This window comes from Crotalus tigris, unplaced genomic scaffold (genome assembly GCF_016545835.1).
Source record: "Crotalus tigris isolate CLP2741 ecotype Arizona unplaced genomic scaffold, ASM1654583v1 scf7180000017674.1595824, whole genome shotgun sequence".
In the NCBI taxonomy this organism is placed as follows: Eukaryota; Metazoa; Chordata; class Lepidosauria; order Squamata; family Viperidae; genus Crotalus; species Crotalus tigris.
In genome coordinates, this window is record NW_024096559.1 from 1,147,165 (window position 1) to 1,166,496 (window position 19,332).

At 41.5% G+C, this 19,332-nt stretch overlaps 1 protein-coding gene across 4 annotated transcripts in view; it reads left to right on the plus strand.

The window, feature by feature from the left end:
• The first annotated feature begins 1,007 nt into the window (after window positions 1–1,007).
• Window positions 1,008–19,332, plus strand: part of STAT2 (signal transducer and activator of transcription 2) — a 34,325-nt gene continuing 16,000 nt past the window's right edge. For 2 of the 4 annotated variants that reach the window (XM_039337361.1, XM_039337359.1), the window contains exons 1-11: window positions 1,027–1,139; window positions 6,677–6,883; window positions 8,266–8,425; window positions 9,043–9,141; window positions 10,834–10,923; window positions 11,849–11,927; window positions 13,186–13,274; window positions 15,729–15,877; window positions 17,139–17,297; window positions 17,400–17,492; window positions 19,105–19,164. In XM_039337361.1, coding sequence (XP_039193295.1) covers window positions 6,753–6,883; window positions 8,266–8,425; window positions 9,043–9,141; window positions 10,834–10,923; window positions 11,849–11,927; window positions 13,186–13,274; window positions 15,729–15,877; window positions 17,139–17,297; window positions 17,400–17,492; window positions 19,105–19,164 — 1,109 coding nt within the window. In that variant the 5' untranslated portion in view covers window positions 1,027–1,139; window positions 6,677–6,752. Of the gene's footprint in view, window positions 1,140–6,676; window positions 6,884–8,265; window positions 8,426–9,042; window positions 9,142–10,833; window positions 10,924–11,848; window positions 11,928–13,185; window positions 13,275–15,728; window positions 15,878–17,138; window positions 17,298–17,399; window positions 17,493–19,104; window positions 19,165–19,332 lie in introns of all 4 variants that reach the window. The other 2 variants (XM_039337360.1, XM_039337363.1) reach the window with 2 other exon arrangements.

The following is a 19,332-nucleotide window of genomic DNA, read 5'->3' on the forward strand; positions in this document are numbered from 1 at the left end:
CAGGGACCAGTTCCGTGGAGAAAGGTTTTTCCACGGATCAGAAAATGCGGGGTTTTGCGTGCTGCCTGCATCCCATGGATGGGGCTTTGCTTATTTGTGCAGACCAGTTGCTGGCATGCCATGGACTGGGGGTTGGGGACCCCTGTCCTAGACCCTACACTTTCTCCTCCAAAAATATAACCAGTTTGTACTGGTGCAGTTATAGCTAAAGCCCTCCTTGGGTAGGAATACAAACACAGCGCACACTATGCAAGTCACTACAATGCTAACCTCTTTCTCCATGCCTTTATTGCTCTTAAAGCGGATCCAGATAGCTATTCCCTTAGCTTTCCTGATTTAGCTGAAGGAATGCTATATGTGTGTGTGTGTGTGTGTGTGTGTGTGCGCACACATACACACACACAAACACACATAAAATGGTGTCCCAAAGGTGCTTTTTCAGGCGGCAACTGCATTGTTTTTCTTTGAAGATGTTTCGCTTTTCATCCAAGAAGCTTCAGAGCTTGGATGAGAAGCGAAATGTCTTCAAAGAAAAACAAGAAAGTCCAGTTGCCCCTTGAAAAAGCACCTTTGGGACAACCATGACCTGGATGACTAAGAATCTCCATAGACATATATAACGGCGATATAGCCTATATAACGGCAGGGAATCCTGCGCTGCCATTAAACGCTCACATGAGGGAAGAGAGCCAAAATACGCATTTAACTTCTTTCAGAACAGGAAGCTTCCTCTAGACATGAATTCGATAGATTTGAACCCAACGAACCCTCTCCCCTCCCCGCCAGACAACCCGAACATCACCCATGCAGACTCAAACCGGAAAGTCAACACGCTTGCACTCCGTCAGCCAATAGGCAGCGTCCTCTTCATTTACATAATCCTTTCAGGTCCCGCCTCCATTTCTGACATCATTCCTGGGAAATCGAAATCTCCAAGGTCCGAAAGTCGGCTCTTCTTCTGACAGCACCTACTCCCTCCGCTTCTAGGCGAAAGCTCAGACTTTCGTCCAATCACGGAAAGGATGGGCGGAGCTACCCTGGGTGTTGAAGGCGGGCGGAGGGGGGCAGTTTTTCGCAAAGAGCTTGAATTGCGAGCTGTACAATAACATTCCCGGGAGGAAGAGCGGTGGCTTCCTTTGGTAGGTAGCGGTTTTCGCGGGGACTTGCAGGGCTCAGAGATCTGTGGCCACTTTGGGGTTATTAAACGTGGTCAGTGAATGTATAGGGGGGGGGGGTATGTCCATTCGGAGGGAAACAGCAAATATAAAGTTAAGAAAAACGAAGGGATCGACAATCCGGCGTAGAAAACAAAGTGCACCTTATAGGGAGCAAAAGATTGTGGAATTAATCTTAGCGAAGCCCAAAGGCTTTTGCAAAATTCTCGAGAAAAGCGGTAAATGAGGGATATCCGCTGATGAAAACTGCCCTATCTTTTCTTTCGAAGTTGGGCTGCTTGCTTGCTTCTCCCTGAATATCCCGTCTACCGCCCATCTGGCTTCCTTATTTGATCGAGCTGATCGGTTCCACTTCAGTATGGCTTCTGCTTGACTATTTGCAAGCCGACACGGTAAAGCAGAAGCTTGAAGTCGGGAAACCAGCGGTTTTGAAGGCACCCTTCCTTCTAGTTCAGTCAAAAAGCTCCTGCTGGCGGTGATGCTGGGCTTGTTTTCAGCCAGCTAAACGGTGGTTGTAGGGTGCTGCATAGAGCAGTGATGGGGAACCTTTTAGAGACCGAGTGCCCAAACTGCAACCCAAACCCCACTTACGCAATCGTCGGGTGCCGGGTGGGTGTGGCCCATTGGGTGGACGTAGCTGCGGTGGTAACGGCAGACTGGGTGGGACTAAAAAGTTCAATCAATCAATTCCAACTTTCCCCAGAAGTTCCCAGAAGTTGAAATTGACTGATTATTATTATTTTTTTTGCACACTGCGGCGGAGGCCTAAAGCGAAAAGGTTTTATAAAACCCAGCTGAAGGCCTAGGACTGGGGTGACAGCGCACGTGCCCACAGACAGGGCTTTGAGTGCCGCCTCTGGCACCCGTGCCATAGGTTCGCCACCACTGAAGAGCCTCTGGATGTGGGAGGGTAAGGCAGGATTACAAGCTTGCTTGATCCTGACTGGTGGGGTCAGACACGAGTTTGATTGTGAAATTAACGAAAAAAATAGGATTCGTTTGATTGATATTCCTGCTGGTTATAGGTCAGGGATAGATTGATATTCCTGCTGGGTATTGGTCAGGGATAGGCAACCTTGGCTCTTTTATGACTCGTGGACTTCAACTCACAGAATTCCTGAGCCAGCCTGGCTCAGGAATTCTGGGAGTTGAAGTCCACGAGTCATAAAAGCCAAGGTTGCCTACCCCTGGTATAGGTTGATCAAAGAATTGTTTCAGCAAGGAGCTGGCGGTGTGGTGAAATTAAGTTTCATTTTCAAGAAATTGGGCAGAGCCAGCAAACTGCATCAGACTGTTGTGAGCCACTTAATCAAATGTTAAACACTTTTCCTGGCTTTCTGATTTAATTTTCAAAAAGAAAACACTGAGCTGCAGTTCCATTTACTGGTCTTCCCATTCTCTGTTTGTTCTCTGTCAGACTGTCTGACATCTACTAATTTATTTAATTTTTGTGTGTGTTTACCTTTGAGTCAGCTTTAGTTTGTTATTGATTAGTCTCAGAGCCATTTCAACAGCAGTAAAATAAAAGGTTAAAATATGAGGTCTACTTGCAAGATAAAATAGATAAAAGGAAATACAATAACAAAAATGCATATGTCCTAAATAAAAAAGGGATGTTTAGATAAATGCATTGCTTTTATACAGTACCCCAATCTCTTCAGATTCTTAGCTGAACTGTCTTGTCTGTAAACTTAGCAGTTCTGCTAACAATGTTCACATTAGAGCCCAGGGGGAAATAGCACAATTTGTGATTCAGACTGTCCAGTCAGATTCCTCCTGACAACTGTCTGGGCTCCACTTAGTTATTTTTGGAAAGATTTAGGAAGTGGTCTGCCTTTGGCTTCTTCCTAGAACTGAAAGAGAGGGATGGCCTAAGACAGGGGTAGGCAACTTTGTCTCTTTTATGACTCGTGGACTCAGGAATTCTGGGAGTTGAAGTCCATGAGTCATAAAAGAGCCAAGGTTGCCTACCCCTGGCCTAAGAGACTCACCAATTTTGTGCCTAAAGCGGGAATAGAACTCATGATCTCCTGGTTTCTCAGCTCAACCATTGCACCACACTAGCTCTTCTTATTTGTTTGGTTTTTGTGTTTGATTTATATCCCTCATTTAGTATAGAAGTTAAAGTAACCCCACCTCCTAATTTGCCTCCAAACAACAACTCTGTAAAGTTGTTGTTGTTGTTGTTGTTGTTATTGTTATTATTATTATTAGTTGGGTTGAGGGAAAATGAGTGGCCCAAAGTCATCCACTATGATGGAATGTGCACCTGCAGCAGCAGAGGGGGAGGATTTTTGAGATGCAGATCAAGAGATGTGCAATCCTGAGCTGGTGGAGGGAAGGGAGAAGAGATTCAGAATTTTCAGGATATATCTAGTAGGTTAGAAGTTTATAGCTTTAGTCTGGCAAGATTCAGTCCATTAGATATAAGCAAATAAAGGACTGAATTCAATTGGATTGCACTGTCTTGTCCCTGAGCTTGAACCCCACACCCAGGGAACTTTTGGAGCTGAGGAAAGATTAGAACCTGGATCTCTGTGCTTTTAGTTCAACACCATCATCAAGACACCATGTGGGCTCTGTGGTATTCTATATATTTCAATACTGATTCCCATACAATCCTCTTCAAATGGTTTACAGTAAATATATATTTTAATGTTCGGTATGAAACTTGATACATTCATGCACTTTCTTTGTTCCTTTACTTTTTCTTTTTTTGTAAGCAGCCAACAAAAATGTTAGAAGCACAGAAAGCAGAAAATTCATCTGACACATAAAAATTCCAACATAAGATCTTTTTATACTGTCTGTAAATATTATACTATTAAAAAGTCTCCGGCCCTGATAATAATACAACTAAGGCCAAGATTTAAAGACTTGTTCATAAGGGAAAACAGGATGGCCAATCCACACACGACATTTCAAAATCCATTAAAAACACAATTGCTATCTTCATCAACTAAAATATTTTGTTTTATGGAGTATTATGTATTTTGCTTCGGTATGTTATCAAAGCAGGATAAGAATCTAAAAATAAAATTTGTTTTCTGGAGTAGGGGTGATTATATTAAAATCAAATTAATAAGTATCAAAGATTACTCAAACCCCCCCTCCCCCCACACACAAATTTAAGACTCTACTTCATCAGAATATTGTATAGCAAAGCAGTTATAAGACAGTTATCTGATTGGCAGAAATGAGAAAATTCTAAAACAGGAAAGTCCTGGTTAAAACCTTTTTGAACTCAAGAGGAATTATATCTAGCTAAATAGATATAGATTTGTTCTGTTAATTGATTATTAATCTAAATAGGACCCCTTCCAAAGTTCATGATAATGTATTGTAGCTCTAAACCAGGCACAGTTATTAGCTCTGTCTAGAGGTATATTAGCAGAAGAAGGATCCTGTGTAGATTCAATGATTGCATCATGTTCCAACCAATATTTCTTTTGCTATTTGGCCATTTAAAAACTTTGGAAAGCCTATTGCAGTGGTTCTCAACCTGTGGGTCGGGACCCCATTTGGGGTCAAACGACCATTTCACAGGGGTCGTCAAACAACGCAGTCCGCCATTTTTTCCCGTTTTTCCTTAGCTGTGCTATTCCCTTTTATTCTATTGGCTTTGAAAGCCAATAGAATAGACTCTCTTGAATAGAGTCTAATTCTATTGGCTTTCAAAAGCCAATAGGAATTGTCCAGGCTGTCTCTGCCCTGCTGAGCCCACCAAAAGTCCCAGTCTGCAAACGGTGGTGCACCAGTTGAGTAGTCCTTGACTTATGACCGGTTGAGTAGTCCTCGACTTACGACTGGTTGGGGGGTCACGGCATTAAAAAGGTTGAGAACCACTGGCCTATTGCATTCCAGAAGTAGTATTTTTAGTTAGATTTTCTTTCTATTTACAAAGAAGGAGGTTTGTAATTTCCAATAGCCCCTGTGCAATATTCTTATAGGATTAGTCCCTTAAATAATCAAGGAAAATGGGAATTCCTTAGTAAAATCTAAGTCTAAAATCTAAATTCAACTGCACTAAGGATCTCCCCTGTATTTGTGCAAAGGCTTTCTGCTTTTCACTACTTTTTGGAGTGAGCTATGCTGTCAAGACCTCCTGATTTCTAAAACTGTGCAGATATTTCCCTGCTTTGTTTGTTTACAACATTTGACTCATTCTGACATTTTTTCCTTTGTCTCACATCCCCTTTGCTTTCATTCAGCTATGAAACTCATACTTATTTTAGCCTTAATGCTGACAGAATATGGAAACAGAACAAACCTTGTATTTTCTACATTCATGAAGCTTTCATTTGATTTGCATTGCTCTCTTTAATCTTTTTTTTTATTTGATTTTCTTTGCTCTCTTATTCTCAATTTCAGAAAAGACAACAAAAAGCTTCCTGAAAAAGGAAAAAGCTGCTGATGTCAAGGGAATATTGTGGTTTAAATCATATGCCCTTTCATAGTTAGGCATGCCCCTTAGCATAGGATACCTTCCTTTTGATACTTGTGAAGACTTCTAAATGGGCCCATTATACAGGAACTTGTTTAAGTTCTGTATGTACAGATTGGGTTTTATCAGTTGTAGCAAGGAACTCCTTACTGAAACCTGGCTACTGATTATATGCGCACATGCACACGCACACGCACAGAGAGAGAGAGAAACACACATGCAAACACACTTTTTAAGTACCTGGTAAGAAATTCTTGTAAGAGAAATGCCCACTTGAATAAGGAACCAAAACTTTAAGTAATAGATGGAGCAAAATAATTTTCACTGGCATGCACAGCTACAGTATGAACTGCGCCCTGGCCCAAAAGAACGCAAGACAGCCTGGTACTAAGCAAGGTTATGGGTTATACAGGCATGGTGGTGCAGTGGTTAGAATGCAGTATTACAGGCTCATTCTGCCAGCAGTTTGATTCTCACCGGCTCAAGGTTGACTCAGCTTTCCATCCTTCCGATGTCAGTAAAAGGAGGAGACAGATTGTTGGGAGCAATAGGCTGACTCTAAACCGCTTAGAGAGGGCTGTAAAGCACTGTGAAGCGGTATATAAGTCTAAATGCTCTTGCTATTATATTCCTTTAGAAAGGTTACATAGGAATGATAACGCAAACTAAATCATACTATGACTTTACAGCTGGAATGTCACATCTGATAACACTATGGGATGACCTTACTTTGGCTACCTCAGTATGTCTACATTTTTCCTATTAATGGGACTCTAACCAACCCTAATTAGAGAAATTAACCACAATGGCATTTACAGTATTTTATTGCCTCCCTTCACACAGAAGGAAAAATCATGGTCTCATTTCTCTTATTTTCTCCTCTTTTTCCATGGTTATCAGGGGCTCCTTTGTATTTCTGCATCTTTTTCATACTTATGCCACGCACAAGCCATCATATATGACAATCCTGTGTAAAATGTATTTTTTATTTTGTACTTAATGTAGACATTCTTTTGAAAGAGAACATTTGTGATACAAAAGGATTACTTTTTTTCAGTTGATTGGTGTTCTAGCAAAGGGTTCCTGATGTCTTTGGTTGCTTAGGTGTGTGGAGTTCATCAGCATCTTCCAACATGTCCCAATGGCAACGCATTCAAATGCTGGACAAGATTCACATGAACCAGATAGATTGTCTCTACTCAGATGACTGCTTACCGATGGAAGTGCGTCAGTATTTAGCCTACTGGATTGAGGAGCAGAGCTGGTAATGCTATTTCTGTCATAGTCGTTTCCATGAAAGTAATTTGTCTTTGATCTGCTGGTTTTTATTATCAACATCGCTTTCTGTACAATGGTGTTTTTCCCCCAACTATGAGTGAAGGTCTTTCTGACATACATCATGTGGTGTCAGCTAACTCTGAAATGATAGACCATGATAGAATGTTAAATATTCCTTGCCTTACAATAGTTCATTTACTGACCGTTCAAAGTTACAACCACACTGAAAAAAATGACATAACTATTTTTCACACTTAACAATTGTCGTAGCATTCCCCAAGGTTTACATTTGGATGGTTGACAACTGACTCATATTTATGATGGTTGCAGTGTCATAGGGTCATTTGATCACCTTATGTAACCTGACAAGCAAAGTGAATGGGGAAGTCAAATTCACTTAACTAGCTTAACAGCTGCACTGATTCACTTAACAACTATGGCAAGAAAGGTAGTAAAATGGGGCAAAACTCACTTAATAAATGTCTCAGCAACAGAAATTTTGAGCTCAATTGTGATCGTAAGTTGGACTATCTGTACAAAAGTTTGAAGTCTACTGATTGTATTAACATTATTAAATGCATGCACTTAACAGAGGAAAGGAAGCAATTTCCTGATTTAAATGCAGTGCACTACCCAGCTGTAGTAACAACTACGTATTTTTTCAGTCACCTTAAAGAATCACAGTGCAGTAGTAATTTGAGAAGCCCATCCAAAAGTTCTGTCATATAGGTAGATCCTTAAAAATGTGTATTTAAAGATCTAAGAACATTTATTAATCTAAAAATCTGGTAGGTTATATTCTCTTCACCATTGTCAGAGGAAGAGCAAATATAAGAATTATAAGAATATTATGCTTCATGTAAATAAGCAGGCTAGTGGTACATTTTGCAGACTTTCTTAGCTATAAATTCAGAAAATTCATAAAATTATTTCCTAATTGTGGATTTGATGATTCAAATCTTGACTCCTGGTAATTGACTTGACTAGTTCTTACAGTTTTCTTGGCAAGATTTCAGAAATGGTTTGCCCTTGCTTCTTTCTCAATGTTGAGAAAGAGGGATTGGCCCAAGGTCACCCAGTTGGCTTTGGGGGTTAAGGCAAGACTAGATCTCATAGTCTCCCAGTTTCCAGTTCAGTGTCTTAACCATGATGCCAGTTTTTTTCCTCAGAGACATATATTACCTAAACTGTGACCCAAGAGCCATAAGACCTGGTATGCTATGGTTCCATTTTCTGACTATCAACACTCTCGTTACCTTCCCACCTCCAACACTACATGGGAATGCCTTTTTTGGCAATGACTTTCTCTTTATCTCAGCCAAGGCCATCTGAGTCTTGCTTTGCATTTTTTTCATTGTGCTCTTTTAGGAGCCAAGCCGTAGAACTGGACCCCTCACAAGCCAGCTATCTTTTCCATACCATGCTGTCTTTACTGGATGATCAGATCGGAGGTCTGGCGTTGGGGGAAGAGAAAAGTGCTAACATGTTACTCAAGCACAACTTGCGCCGTTCAAAATTGCATCTACAGGTATGCGTAGGACATGTATGTGTGTGTGTGCCTGCACAGTGGGAAAGGGCCAGAATGAGATGGGAACCTCTCTTCAAGACACCAAGACAAGAGGAAGAACTGAAGGATAAAAGACGTTGACATTTTTTAAGTGCAACCACCTCTGTCAATGTTTCTCAACCTTGGGCGCTTTTAAGATGTGTGGACTTCAACTCCCAGAATTCTCCAGCCAGTCATGCTGAAGTCCACACATCTTAAAGTGGCCAAGGTTGAGAAGCATTGACCTATGGTAGTTTAGAATCTTATCCTTGCTGGCCAAGAGAGACAAAACGTGTGTGCATGTATTGGGACTCTCTTAGTTGCCCTGTGGACCTTTCCTGCATTCATATGATGGCCATGATAGCTATCCTGGTGAGATTTCATATCTCAGGTAGAAAGAAGAACCTAGCTAGTAGCAGTGGAGAGCTACTTAGAAACAAAGAATGAAAGACTATATCTCGTTTTTCACTGGAGCCACCCAGATGACCTGCAGGTGGTGATTCCAAAAAGGTCTGGTGTTTTTGGCAGCCGAGGATATAAAAAGTTTTTGTTTGGGTACAGCCTTACGCTTTTCTATCTTGTTGTGCCCTGCCTTCCAGAGCAAGTATCAAGACCATCCCCAGGAACTAGCCATTGCTATTGATGCTCTACTGAGACAGGAGAGAGCAATTCTGTCTGAAGCTTTTGCTGCCTCTCAGGTAAAAAAAAAAAAAAAACTCTGCTTGGTCTTCTGCCTGCCTGCCTTGTGCAGTCACAAAACAGTCTTCTCCATCTAGCAATACTTGGTCACCCTTGATTTACTAAATGCCCATTCTATCCCAGCGAAGGAAAATATTCGTCTCCCAATTTATTTTATTTATATACATTTCTATGCTGCTCATCTCCCTTACAAGATGACTCTTGATGGCAAATTGTCACAAGGTGACAATTTCCCCAAGAGTTTGTTTTAAACTAGTACCCAACCCATAATTCTACTGAAATATGAACTGGTTTATTACAGATAGTCCTCAACTTACAACAGATCATTTAGTGACCATTCAGAGTTACAGCGGCACTGAAAAAAGGGACATGCCCGTTTCTCACAGTTACGAACTTTGCAGCATCCCCATGATCGTGTGATCAAAATTCAGGTGCTTGGCAACTGACTCATATTTATGACGATTGCAGTGTCCCGGGGACATATGATCACCTTTTGTGACCTTCTGACAAGCAGTCAATGGGGAAGCCAGATTTACTTAACAATCGGGTTACTAACTTATCAACTGCAGTAACAACAACTGTGGCAAGAAAGGTCGTAAAAGGGGGCAAACCTCACTTAACAAATGTCTCATTTAACAACAGAAATCTTGGCCTCAATTGGGGTCGTAAATCAAGGACTACCTGTACTAAATTCCGACCCATCCCATTGAAAGAAAAAAATTCCTCTCCCAATTTATTTTAGTTATTTATTAAATTTCTATGCCGCTCATCTCTCCCACACGATGACTCTTGATGACAAATTGCCACAAGGTGCCAGTTGTCACAAATTGTCACAAGGTGACATTTTCCCCCAAAGTTTGTTTTATATCAGTAACCAACCCTTAAATTTTACTGATGTGTGCATTGGTTATTATTGTGGTGAAGGCAGCTGTTGCTAAACCTGGAAAGGGTCAGGCGTCCCCCTCTGTATACAGACTGTGCAAATTGCAGTATACATATGATGAATTCAATAAAATTAGGAGTTGGTTTACAGCAGTGTATTTGACTTGTCATGTGTTCAGTGAGGGTGGAATTGTGAGGTCATGAGGCTAGCATTACAAAGACAATAGCTTCTTGAATTAATCAAGGGCTGTCTTCTTGGAATTGATGTGTTACTTTGCTGGGTATTCAGTTTTATCTCCTATGTTTTAATCAGTATTCTTTATGGCCAAATGTTTCTGTAGTTGTGGAAAGAGTTTGTTTTTCCTGGGAATGTGGGCTTAGGACAGGAGAAATTTACAAACACTAATGCTGTATTTTCTATTCCACCAGCATCACACTTCCAGCATAATTTTAGTACATTCTCCTCTCTGGGATCTGCACCAAAATGAAATGCATCCCAAGCTTTTAATTTTACGTATGCTTTGGGTGAACATTTCTACTGGGCAATTCACTGAATTTGCAAGGAAAATCCAGAAACAGAGAGAAAAAAAAAATCTTGTGTGCTGTGATAGGAAAAATAAAAAAAAAAGAATAAAAGAATGTATAAAATAGCAGTGCTATAAAAATAAGGAGAAAGATCTGAGGATTTGAGCAAGATACATGATGTCTCTTTTAACAACAGTAACTTGGGGGGGGGGAAAGGCCTTTCAGTGATGATCCATACAAATGAGTTAGCAATTTTTGTGTATTTTCTCTTCCTCTCTCTTCAGGCAAGTGTGGATCCTCCCCGTAATCCTCCTGTGCCTACCGCACAGCATAAGATTGAGGAGCGGCTAATGGAGATACGCAAGTCAATTCAGGTGAGAGTGGGAAGCCCGGCAGTGCTTTTTAACTCTTTCCCGCAAAATTCTAGGTTGCTAGATAACGTCATTTCAGGTTGATGCAAGCCACAGCATGGCTTAGTTTATACTTTATATTAAGCCATGGTCTGCTTGAACTGTGCTCGAGTTAACAGCAGCTGAGTTCATGTAATGCTAAACCCTAAATCAAAGTTTGCAAACTACACAGTCTGGATGCACAACTAATCTGCAAATATTATGACTTATGATAATATGCACTAGACCTCTGGTTTTTTCAACCAGCCATGGTTAGAACAAAACATGGAAGTGTGTGTGATGTTTGAACTAAGCTATTTCATTTTTATTTTATTTTATTATGATTCTATTCCCACGTTCACACTTTTGTTTAGGTAATAGATACAGGAAGGGGAAATTAATTTTGCACCTAAAAATTATGTATTAGAAAGTCATATTCTTGTTGTTTAGTTGTGTCAGTTATTAATCAAATCCTGCCCAGAGAGAGGAATGAAGGGTTTAAGGGTAAAGACAGGAGCATTTTGTCTCCCAGAAATCTCTCATTTGCATTTTGAAAGATATACCAGGAAGTGGGTCCATATTAGTCTCCTGAATAGTTCGGGGTTTATTTAGGGGTTACTAAGAGTGGAACTAAGAACAGGCATTTGATTTTGAATAAGAAGCCAAACCCCCTCCCCCCCCCCACATTTTATTGGCACACACTTATGCTGGGATGCTCCAAATGGAGTAAAATGCTGTTCCTGATTGGCCTCCTTTGTACTGATTGCATCCTTGCCATTGGTTCTAGCTGTGCATCACAGAATGGAGATTGAGCCTGAGGTCCTGTCTTTTCAGTGTGTCCTATTAATTGTTGTACTTCTTCAAAACTCCTTGCTTGATCTGTGCTTTGATATCTGACTGTATTCCACAGGGCCTGAAATGTTTGATTGAGCAACACGGTGATTTGCAGGATAATTTTGATTTTTGTTATCGGACCCATTCGCATTTAGGTGAGGAAACTAATGCAAACCTTCTCTATTTGGAAACCATGATGGGAAAAGGGCAGGGTATTTTGTAGGTTGATGGTGGATGGTGAAATCTTTCCAAAGAAATCACTTAGGAGCCTTGAGGGACTTGTTGTCCAGACACTTAAAGAGCTCTGCGATGTACTGTATAAGGTTGTCCAAGGATACAGCTTTTTAATGATATACTCCTCCCTCGAAGATTACCTGAAAATCACTAAAGCTATTTATTATGCTTATTATACCTATCATACAAACCTGATTTGGGAAGAAAGGGTAGCTTATTTTTTTGATGAGCCCCTTATCAAGAGCACCCAGACTGTTTTACAAGTGGAAAAATTATTGATCTATTGGAGATTAGTTCCCATTATGCTTTACTGTTAGTCCTACAGTGTGTAACTAATGAGAGTCCAACCATTTCTATGGATTTTTTTCAGTAATCATTTGTGGCAGACCCCTGTTGGTGCTTGGGAAAGGAAAGATTGGGCAGCTCTTTTGGATTGAGGATGAGACTCACTTGCCAACAAACAGCCGTATGCATTGTTTCACCTACATGCTCCCAGCTCAAATCTATGGGCTTAGAGGAGTTCAGGGCCAGCAAGTTGCCAATATATGAATTGGAATGCTGAGTAGTTTTGAAAATGAATCTGATTACAGAAATTGGGGTTATATACATAAACTTGGTAGAAAAAGATGCCGCTTCACCACAATCCAGATGTTTGAAATGTGTTAGAGCAGTGTTTCTCAACCTTGACAATTTTAAGGCATGTGGACCAACTCCCAGAATTCCACAGCATTGCTGGCTGTGGAATTCTGGGAGTTGAAGTCCACATGCCTTAAAATTGTCAAGTTTGGGAAACACTGTGTTAGAGGATATCATACTTAGGTCCTACTGTAGGTCCTGTCATACACAGTCAGCCTAGAGCAGGGGTAGGCAACCTTGGCTCTTTTATGACTGGTAGACTTAGAAATTCTGGGAGTTGAAGTCCATGAGTCATAAAAGAGCCAAGGTTGCCTACCCCTGGCCTAGAGAGTCAAATCACCCATCCTAAAGAGCTCCTTATTAGAGATGAATCCAGCTTCCTGTCTGCTTTTTCCAGACAGGAAAATCAGAGGGAGTCAGTGACTCCCTCAAAATCATAGAGCGCTTTGACCTGGAGAATCAGCACTCTTTGGCAATCAATACTCATATGAGAACAGGTTCAAGGTTAGAGTCCTCCTCTAAAGGGGCCCTCTTTTCTTGCAGAAAGCACCACTCCGGCTAGGGAGCCTCAGCGGACCAGAAACATTAACAAGTTACAAAGCATGTTAAATAATTTGGACCGCTTCCGCCAGGTGAGTATGAGTACTGGCCAGTACAGTAGCATGTTTTTTCCCCCTCTTTCCTATCTTTTTTTTTTTTTTTAAAGGAAGTTCTAATTTCAGTAAACTTCAAGTGCTGCAAAAGCATGGATTTGAACTTACTAATACAAAAACATGTTGGATGTCTTAAAACAGAGGTGTCACACTCAATTTCGCTGAGGGCCACATCAGCATTGCGGTTGCCTTGGGGGGGCCAGGTGGGTGTGGCCTATTGGGTGGGCGTGGGCAATTCTACATCATTCGCGTCAAGAGTGCCTATGGGGGGCCTGGGTAGGAGTGGGACAGATCTGAGGGTCTCTGGCAGAAGGAGATGGGACCGGGGCAAGTGCCAAGGCATGGTCCACTGGGGCAAATGCCAGGATGGCTACTACAAAATTGTACATTGGGTCCCGGCTGGCCTGGGCCAGGGCCAAGGCAGCGGGGGCCGTTCCCTCATTGTTTCCAGGATGGCTTCGTGGGTCACATGAAACCACTTTGCGGGCCACATCCGGCCCCCGGGCCTTGTGTTTGACATGTCTGTCTTAAAAGATGCAATTACATATTTTTTTAACAAGAACCATACAGGTAGTCCTTCATTACGACTTAACTATTATTCAAAAGTTACAACAGACCTCCCCCAAAGCAACTTATAACCCAGTTTTGAAGTTCCAATGTAACCCTCGTCTCCCCTGCACACAGTCACATGATGGCATTTTGGGTGCTCAGCAACCAGCTCAGTTTGCAGCACCCCGAGGACACATGACTGATCTATCACAGTTTTGTTGGCAACTGCCTTTTAGTTCTGGTTTCTGGCAAAAACTGCCCCATAACTAACAATAGTTTTGCTTAATGACCATGGCATTTGCTTAACAACCATTGGAAAAAAAGGTCACAAAATCAAGTCTGGTCCTGTCACCCACTTTATGACTGTCACAACTTACAACTCTAATTGCCAGTTGTGAGAGGACAGGCTGCCTGCAAAATGGCCAGCGCCTGAGCTGCTGGTGTCCTGTCCTTTTTAAGGCTTCTCCCTAGCCAACCCAGTACAGGTAGTCCTCGACTTACGACCACAATTGAGCCCAAAGTTTCTGTTGCTAAGAGACACATTTGTTAAGTGAGTTTTGCCTCATTTTATGACTTTTCTTGCCACAGTTTTAAGTGAATCACTGCAGTAACAACAACTGTGGCAAGAAAGATCGTAAAAGGGGGCAAAACTCACTTAACGTATGTCTCATTTAATAGAGATCTTGGCCTCAATTGTGGTCGTAAATCAAGGACTACCTGTACTAAATTCCGTCCCATCCCATTGAAAGAAAAAAGTTAGTAGCACGGTTGTTTAAGGGAAACTGGCTTCTGATGGAATATTCATGAGCAGGAAGAGTCATGTGGTAACTCAGTCAGCCAATGTGAAGAAAGCGCTACTGAGTCTGTGCAAAAGGTATTGAGTTAGGAGCTGATTTTTCAGTCTCAGGTCTGTCTTTGTAGCTCTCTGTAAGAAGTCTTCAATTGAGCTATGTTGCTGTAAAGAAGAATGTATGGTACTGTAAATATTTTGATATAAATATAAAGAAGTTATTTTGAATCAGCTAAATGCAGTCAACTGTGGGAGCTTCTGATTTATTTTTTCACCAAAAGAGAAATTAAAATTCGCTAACAGCTTCCCCATTGACTTTGCTTGCCAGAAGGTCACAAAAGGGGATCACATGACCCCAGGACACTGCAACCGTCATAAATATGAACTAGTTGCCAACTGTCTGAATTTTGATCACGTGATCATGGGGATGCTCCAAAGGTTGTACCTGTGAAAAACGGTCAGAAGTCACTCTTTTCAGTGCTGCCGTAACTTCGAACGGTCACTAAACGAAGTGTTGTAAATTGAGGAATATCTGTTATACGTGGTATAAAAGCTGAGCAGAGAGGCAGGTGGATGTTGTGGAGTGCGAGGGAAGATGGCTTGTGTATGTTTGGGAAACTAAAACAGCCTGAAGAAGCCTAAGGCAAATAGTTACAGTTATAGTTCTCCAGAAGAACTCATAAAGAGAAGTAGTGGAGGAACAGAAGTTGCAGTAGAACTGGGGAAGAGTGGTAGTGCTTGAGTGGGTACTAGCCTTTGAGTGCTTGAGAGTGTGTTGCCTAGAGGCCAGGTGTGCTTGTGTTGAATCTCGAGAGTTTTGGAGCCCACTGACCTGGGTACATATAAAAGAACCTGGGACATCAGGCTTAATTACAGTTGTAAGTTGACGACCACCTGTTAATGACTGAGAGCAAAAATATTTATATTAACATATTAATTCATCATTGCCTTTTTTTTTCAATTTTATATACTGTTTTTCACATTTTGGTATTATATCTGCACACTTGCCAGAGTTGCTCTGTGAGGGAGGTAAGCGGTTTTAAAAATTGATAAATAAAATAAACAAGTTATATATTCAGCATGTTTTAAAACAGGATATGCTGGATCAAATCTGCGAACTTCTTGGACGCTCTGCTACTCTAAGAGATTTACTTCTGGAGGAGGTAGCAGCATGGCAAGTGCGCCAGCGGTTAGCTTGCATTGGGCAGAAATGTGATACCAGCTTAGGGCGTCTGGAAGAATGGTAAGTGGGAATGATCCAGCTGGTCCAGTTACTTGTTTTTAATGAGACATTTCCATAAATATAGGTTTCTATAAAATGATCCCTTTGAAGAAATGCATTACAGTAAGATCTCGGCTTACTACCATTCATTCAGTGGCTATCTGAAGTTACAACAGCATTGAAAAAAGTGACTTATGACGGGTTTCCACACTTAGGACTGTTGCAGCATTCCCATGGTCACATGACCAATATTTGGGCACTTGGCATCTATTTATGACATTGCACTCTCTGGGGGGGGGGGCAGGTGATCATGATTTGTAACTTTCCCAGCTGGCTTCTAACCAGCAAAAATCATTGGGGGAAGCCAGGATCGCTTAACAACTGCAGTTACAATGGTGGCAAAAAGTCATAAAATGGGGTACAATTCACTTAACAGCTGCCTTATTTGGCAACAGAAATTTTGGGCTCAATTATATCATAAGTCAAAGACCACCTGTACTTGGTGGTAAGTAACATGGCTGTTTAAGGCATTTTATAAGGCAAGGCAAACTGCAGTGAGTTATCCCAGGACTGCTAGTTCTACATCTTTCTGAATCATTGATCTTTAGTTAGAAGGTAGTCCCGAGTCCGTGACCTAGGGCAACAGTTAAATGTGACCCCTAATTAAATTAATTCATGATCACAGTGAGTTACAGTATGTTTGATCTAAAAGTGCTTTATTGAATGAGGCATAATTGGCTGGGTTGGGTTCATGCAGTAAACAAACCATGCTTTGCAAGCCACAGTAGTTGGGTTCATACAAATGTAAGCAAACTATCAATTCTGAGTCTGATGAATAAACTCAGCCAGTATTTCATGTAGTTAGCAATTACATAAATGTCTGTTTCAAGAGTAATTGCAGAAGGAGTCAGGCAGTCACGGTCATAACCAAGCAGTTGGGCCAGTTTTTAACTATGCCTGTGAATTTACTCTTTAAAGGGCCCTCTGTGTACTTTGCTGGTTTCCTGAATAGCCCCCTAGTAGCTTTGTTTTGTTAGGAGGCAAAGCTATTTTCCGGTTGCGCCTTGTGGTCTGACATTACAGTACTATACTACACTTCTTGTTTTTCTTCCCTGAATTCCCTATCAAGCCCGTTGAAAGGAACTTGCAGTCTATTTAATTTCAGGTTTCCTGTCAGGGCTTCTAGTTAGGCTTTTTTTGACTCTTGCAGATCTCTGCACCCCTCTTCACAGCCTGTTCCTGGAACGTCCTGTTATCCACTGATCTCCTCCCTGAATTGCAGGTTTACGAACAGTGCTGAGATCCTCTTCCACTTGCAACAGCTATTAAGGATGTTAAAAGAGATGTATGAAAAAGTGACTTACTTGACAGATCCCTTAAACAGCCGGTTGCCCCCTCTGCTCAAGACTCTTCAGGAGCAAATAATCTGCCTCTTGAAAAGGTGACAAGAGAGGGGAAGGATTCTGCCACTAAGGAAAGGTTACAGGGAGGCGGGCGGGAATAGATGGGTTATAGAAAACTAATGTTGCTCTGCTCTTGCCAGTGCTTTTGTGGTGGAGGTACAGCCTAAGATGCAAGTCCCCAATCAACGTCCACTGGTGCTGAGAACCAGCCACAAGTTCTCCGTCCGGGCCAGGTGAGAGAATCCTCACTCCGACAGTGGCTGTTCCTGGAGACTGTTTCGGGCAGGAAACTGAAAATTTTAGAGGGGACCGGATCAAAGCGTGTGGGTCACAGAACATTTTCAGTATTGGGGTTGTTATCATTTTAAAGAAAGTAGCTTTCTCTCAGAACAGGGCTAGGTTACTTAGTATTTATTTATTATTCAGATCTCATAAAGATGAGTCCAGTGGCTTATCATTAAGACAGATTAAACAAGAATAGTATAACAATTTAAAAAAAAACAATATAAAAGCACATAAAACCTCCCATCATAGTAAATTCCTAAAATTTATAGCTAAGATAATTGTATCTAGCAATTGCACTAATGCAACATTGGACCAGCTCTGCCACATTCTCTGGTCCTCATGCCCATTGGCAAAACCATGTTTGTAGAGTCTTTGGAAAGGCTAGCATGATCAGGGCTATCCTAGTTTCCCTCTGCAGGATGTTCTAAGGAGCAGGCCCCATGATAGAAAAGGCTGTTTCCCCAGGCCTCATCAGGTGGTAACTCCTTAGTGGACAGGATGGAAAGGGCTGGAAGAAGACCAAGAACATTGGGGGAAAAAATAAGGGGTTTTTTCCGGTGCTTCCCTCCCCCCTTTCTTTTTCCAAAGCCTTTTGGAAAAAAAATAGGAAAAAACGGGTTTTTTTCCAGGCTTGCACGTCTCTATCCACAGCATATCTCTCCTGCTGGATCTCACGGGATAGGTAGATGTAGTTAGGGAGAGATAGTCTCTCAAATAAGGTAGTCCAGGGGTCCCCAACCTCTGGTCCATGGACCAGCACCGGGTCACGGCATGCCAGCAATTGGGCTGCGCAAACAAGCGAAGCCCCATCCGCGGGATGCAGACAGCATGCAAAACCACGCCCTCTCCAATCTGCAGAAATTTTTTTTTTTCCCATGGAACCGGTCCCTGGTGCCCAAAGGGCTGGGGGCCACTGAGCTCGTCCCAAGCCATGTAGGCTTTGTAGATCATTACCAGCACCTTGAATTAAGCCCGGAAGCAAACGGGCAGCCTTTTACAACTCATGGACAAAAGATGTAACATGTTCAAATTATGTAGCATGCATAACTGCCAATATGCGGGATTTTGAACCAGTTGAAGCTTCCAAATATCCATGGTGGGAATGGATAAGGATTGCATTTAACATTAGAAGCTTTAACTGGAAACTGAGAAATAGTAGCTTCCTCTTTTTAAATATTAAAAAAAAAAAACTTCAGTAGCAACAAGCTTTTTGAAGAACAGTTACTGTTTCCAGTTCTCAAAGGCTCTTGTGATCACAAGTGTTTGATTGAGATTGCAGAATTAGACAGTAAAACAGAATTAATTTGCTCCGCTCCATGAAGCTTTAGTGCCAAGATCATGAAAAAGTAGTTTTTTTCACTTGAAATAAGACTGTTATATATTATTTGGTTATTTAGGGAAAATATGCAAAAACACCTCAAGACCATATTAATAAACGGGATATTGCAGAAACACTTTTGACTAGTAGAAAAACAATTCAATTTGAAAATATAAATATCTGCCCCCCCCCCTTTTTTTTGATCACATGGATTTTAATTGGTTGCTATTTCCATGATTCAGACTACTGGTAAAACTGCTGGATCGAAATAACTCAATGGTGGTGACGATTGGCATTGACCGGTAGGTTCTTCTACTGAAACTCTAGCCTTTATAGCAGTGGTTCTCAACCTGTGGGTCGTGACCCCATTTGGGGTCGAACAACCATTTCACGGGGGTCGCCAAACAATGCAGTCCGCCATTTTTTTTCCCTTTTCCTTAGCTGTGCTGCCCCGTCTTATTCTATTGGCT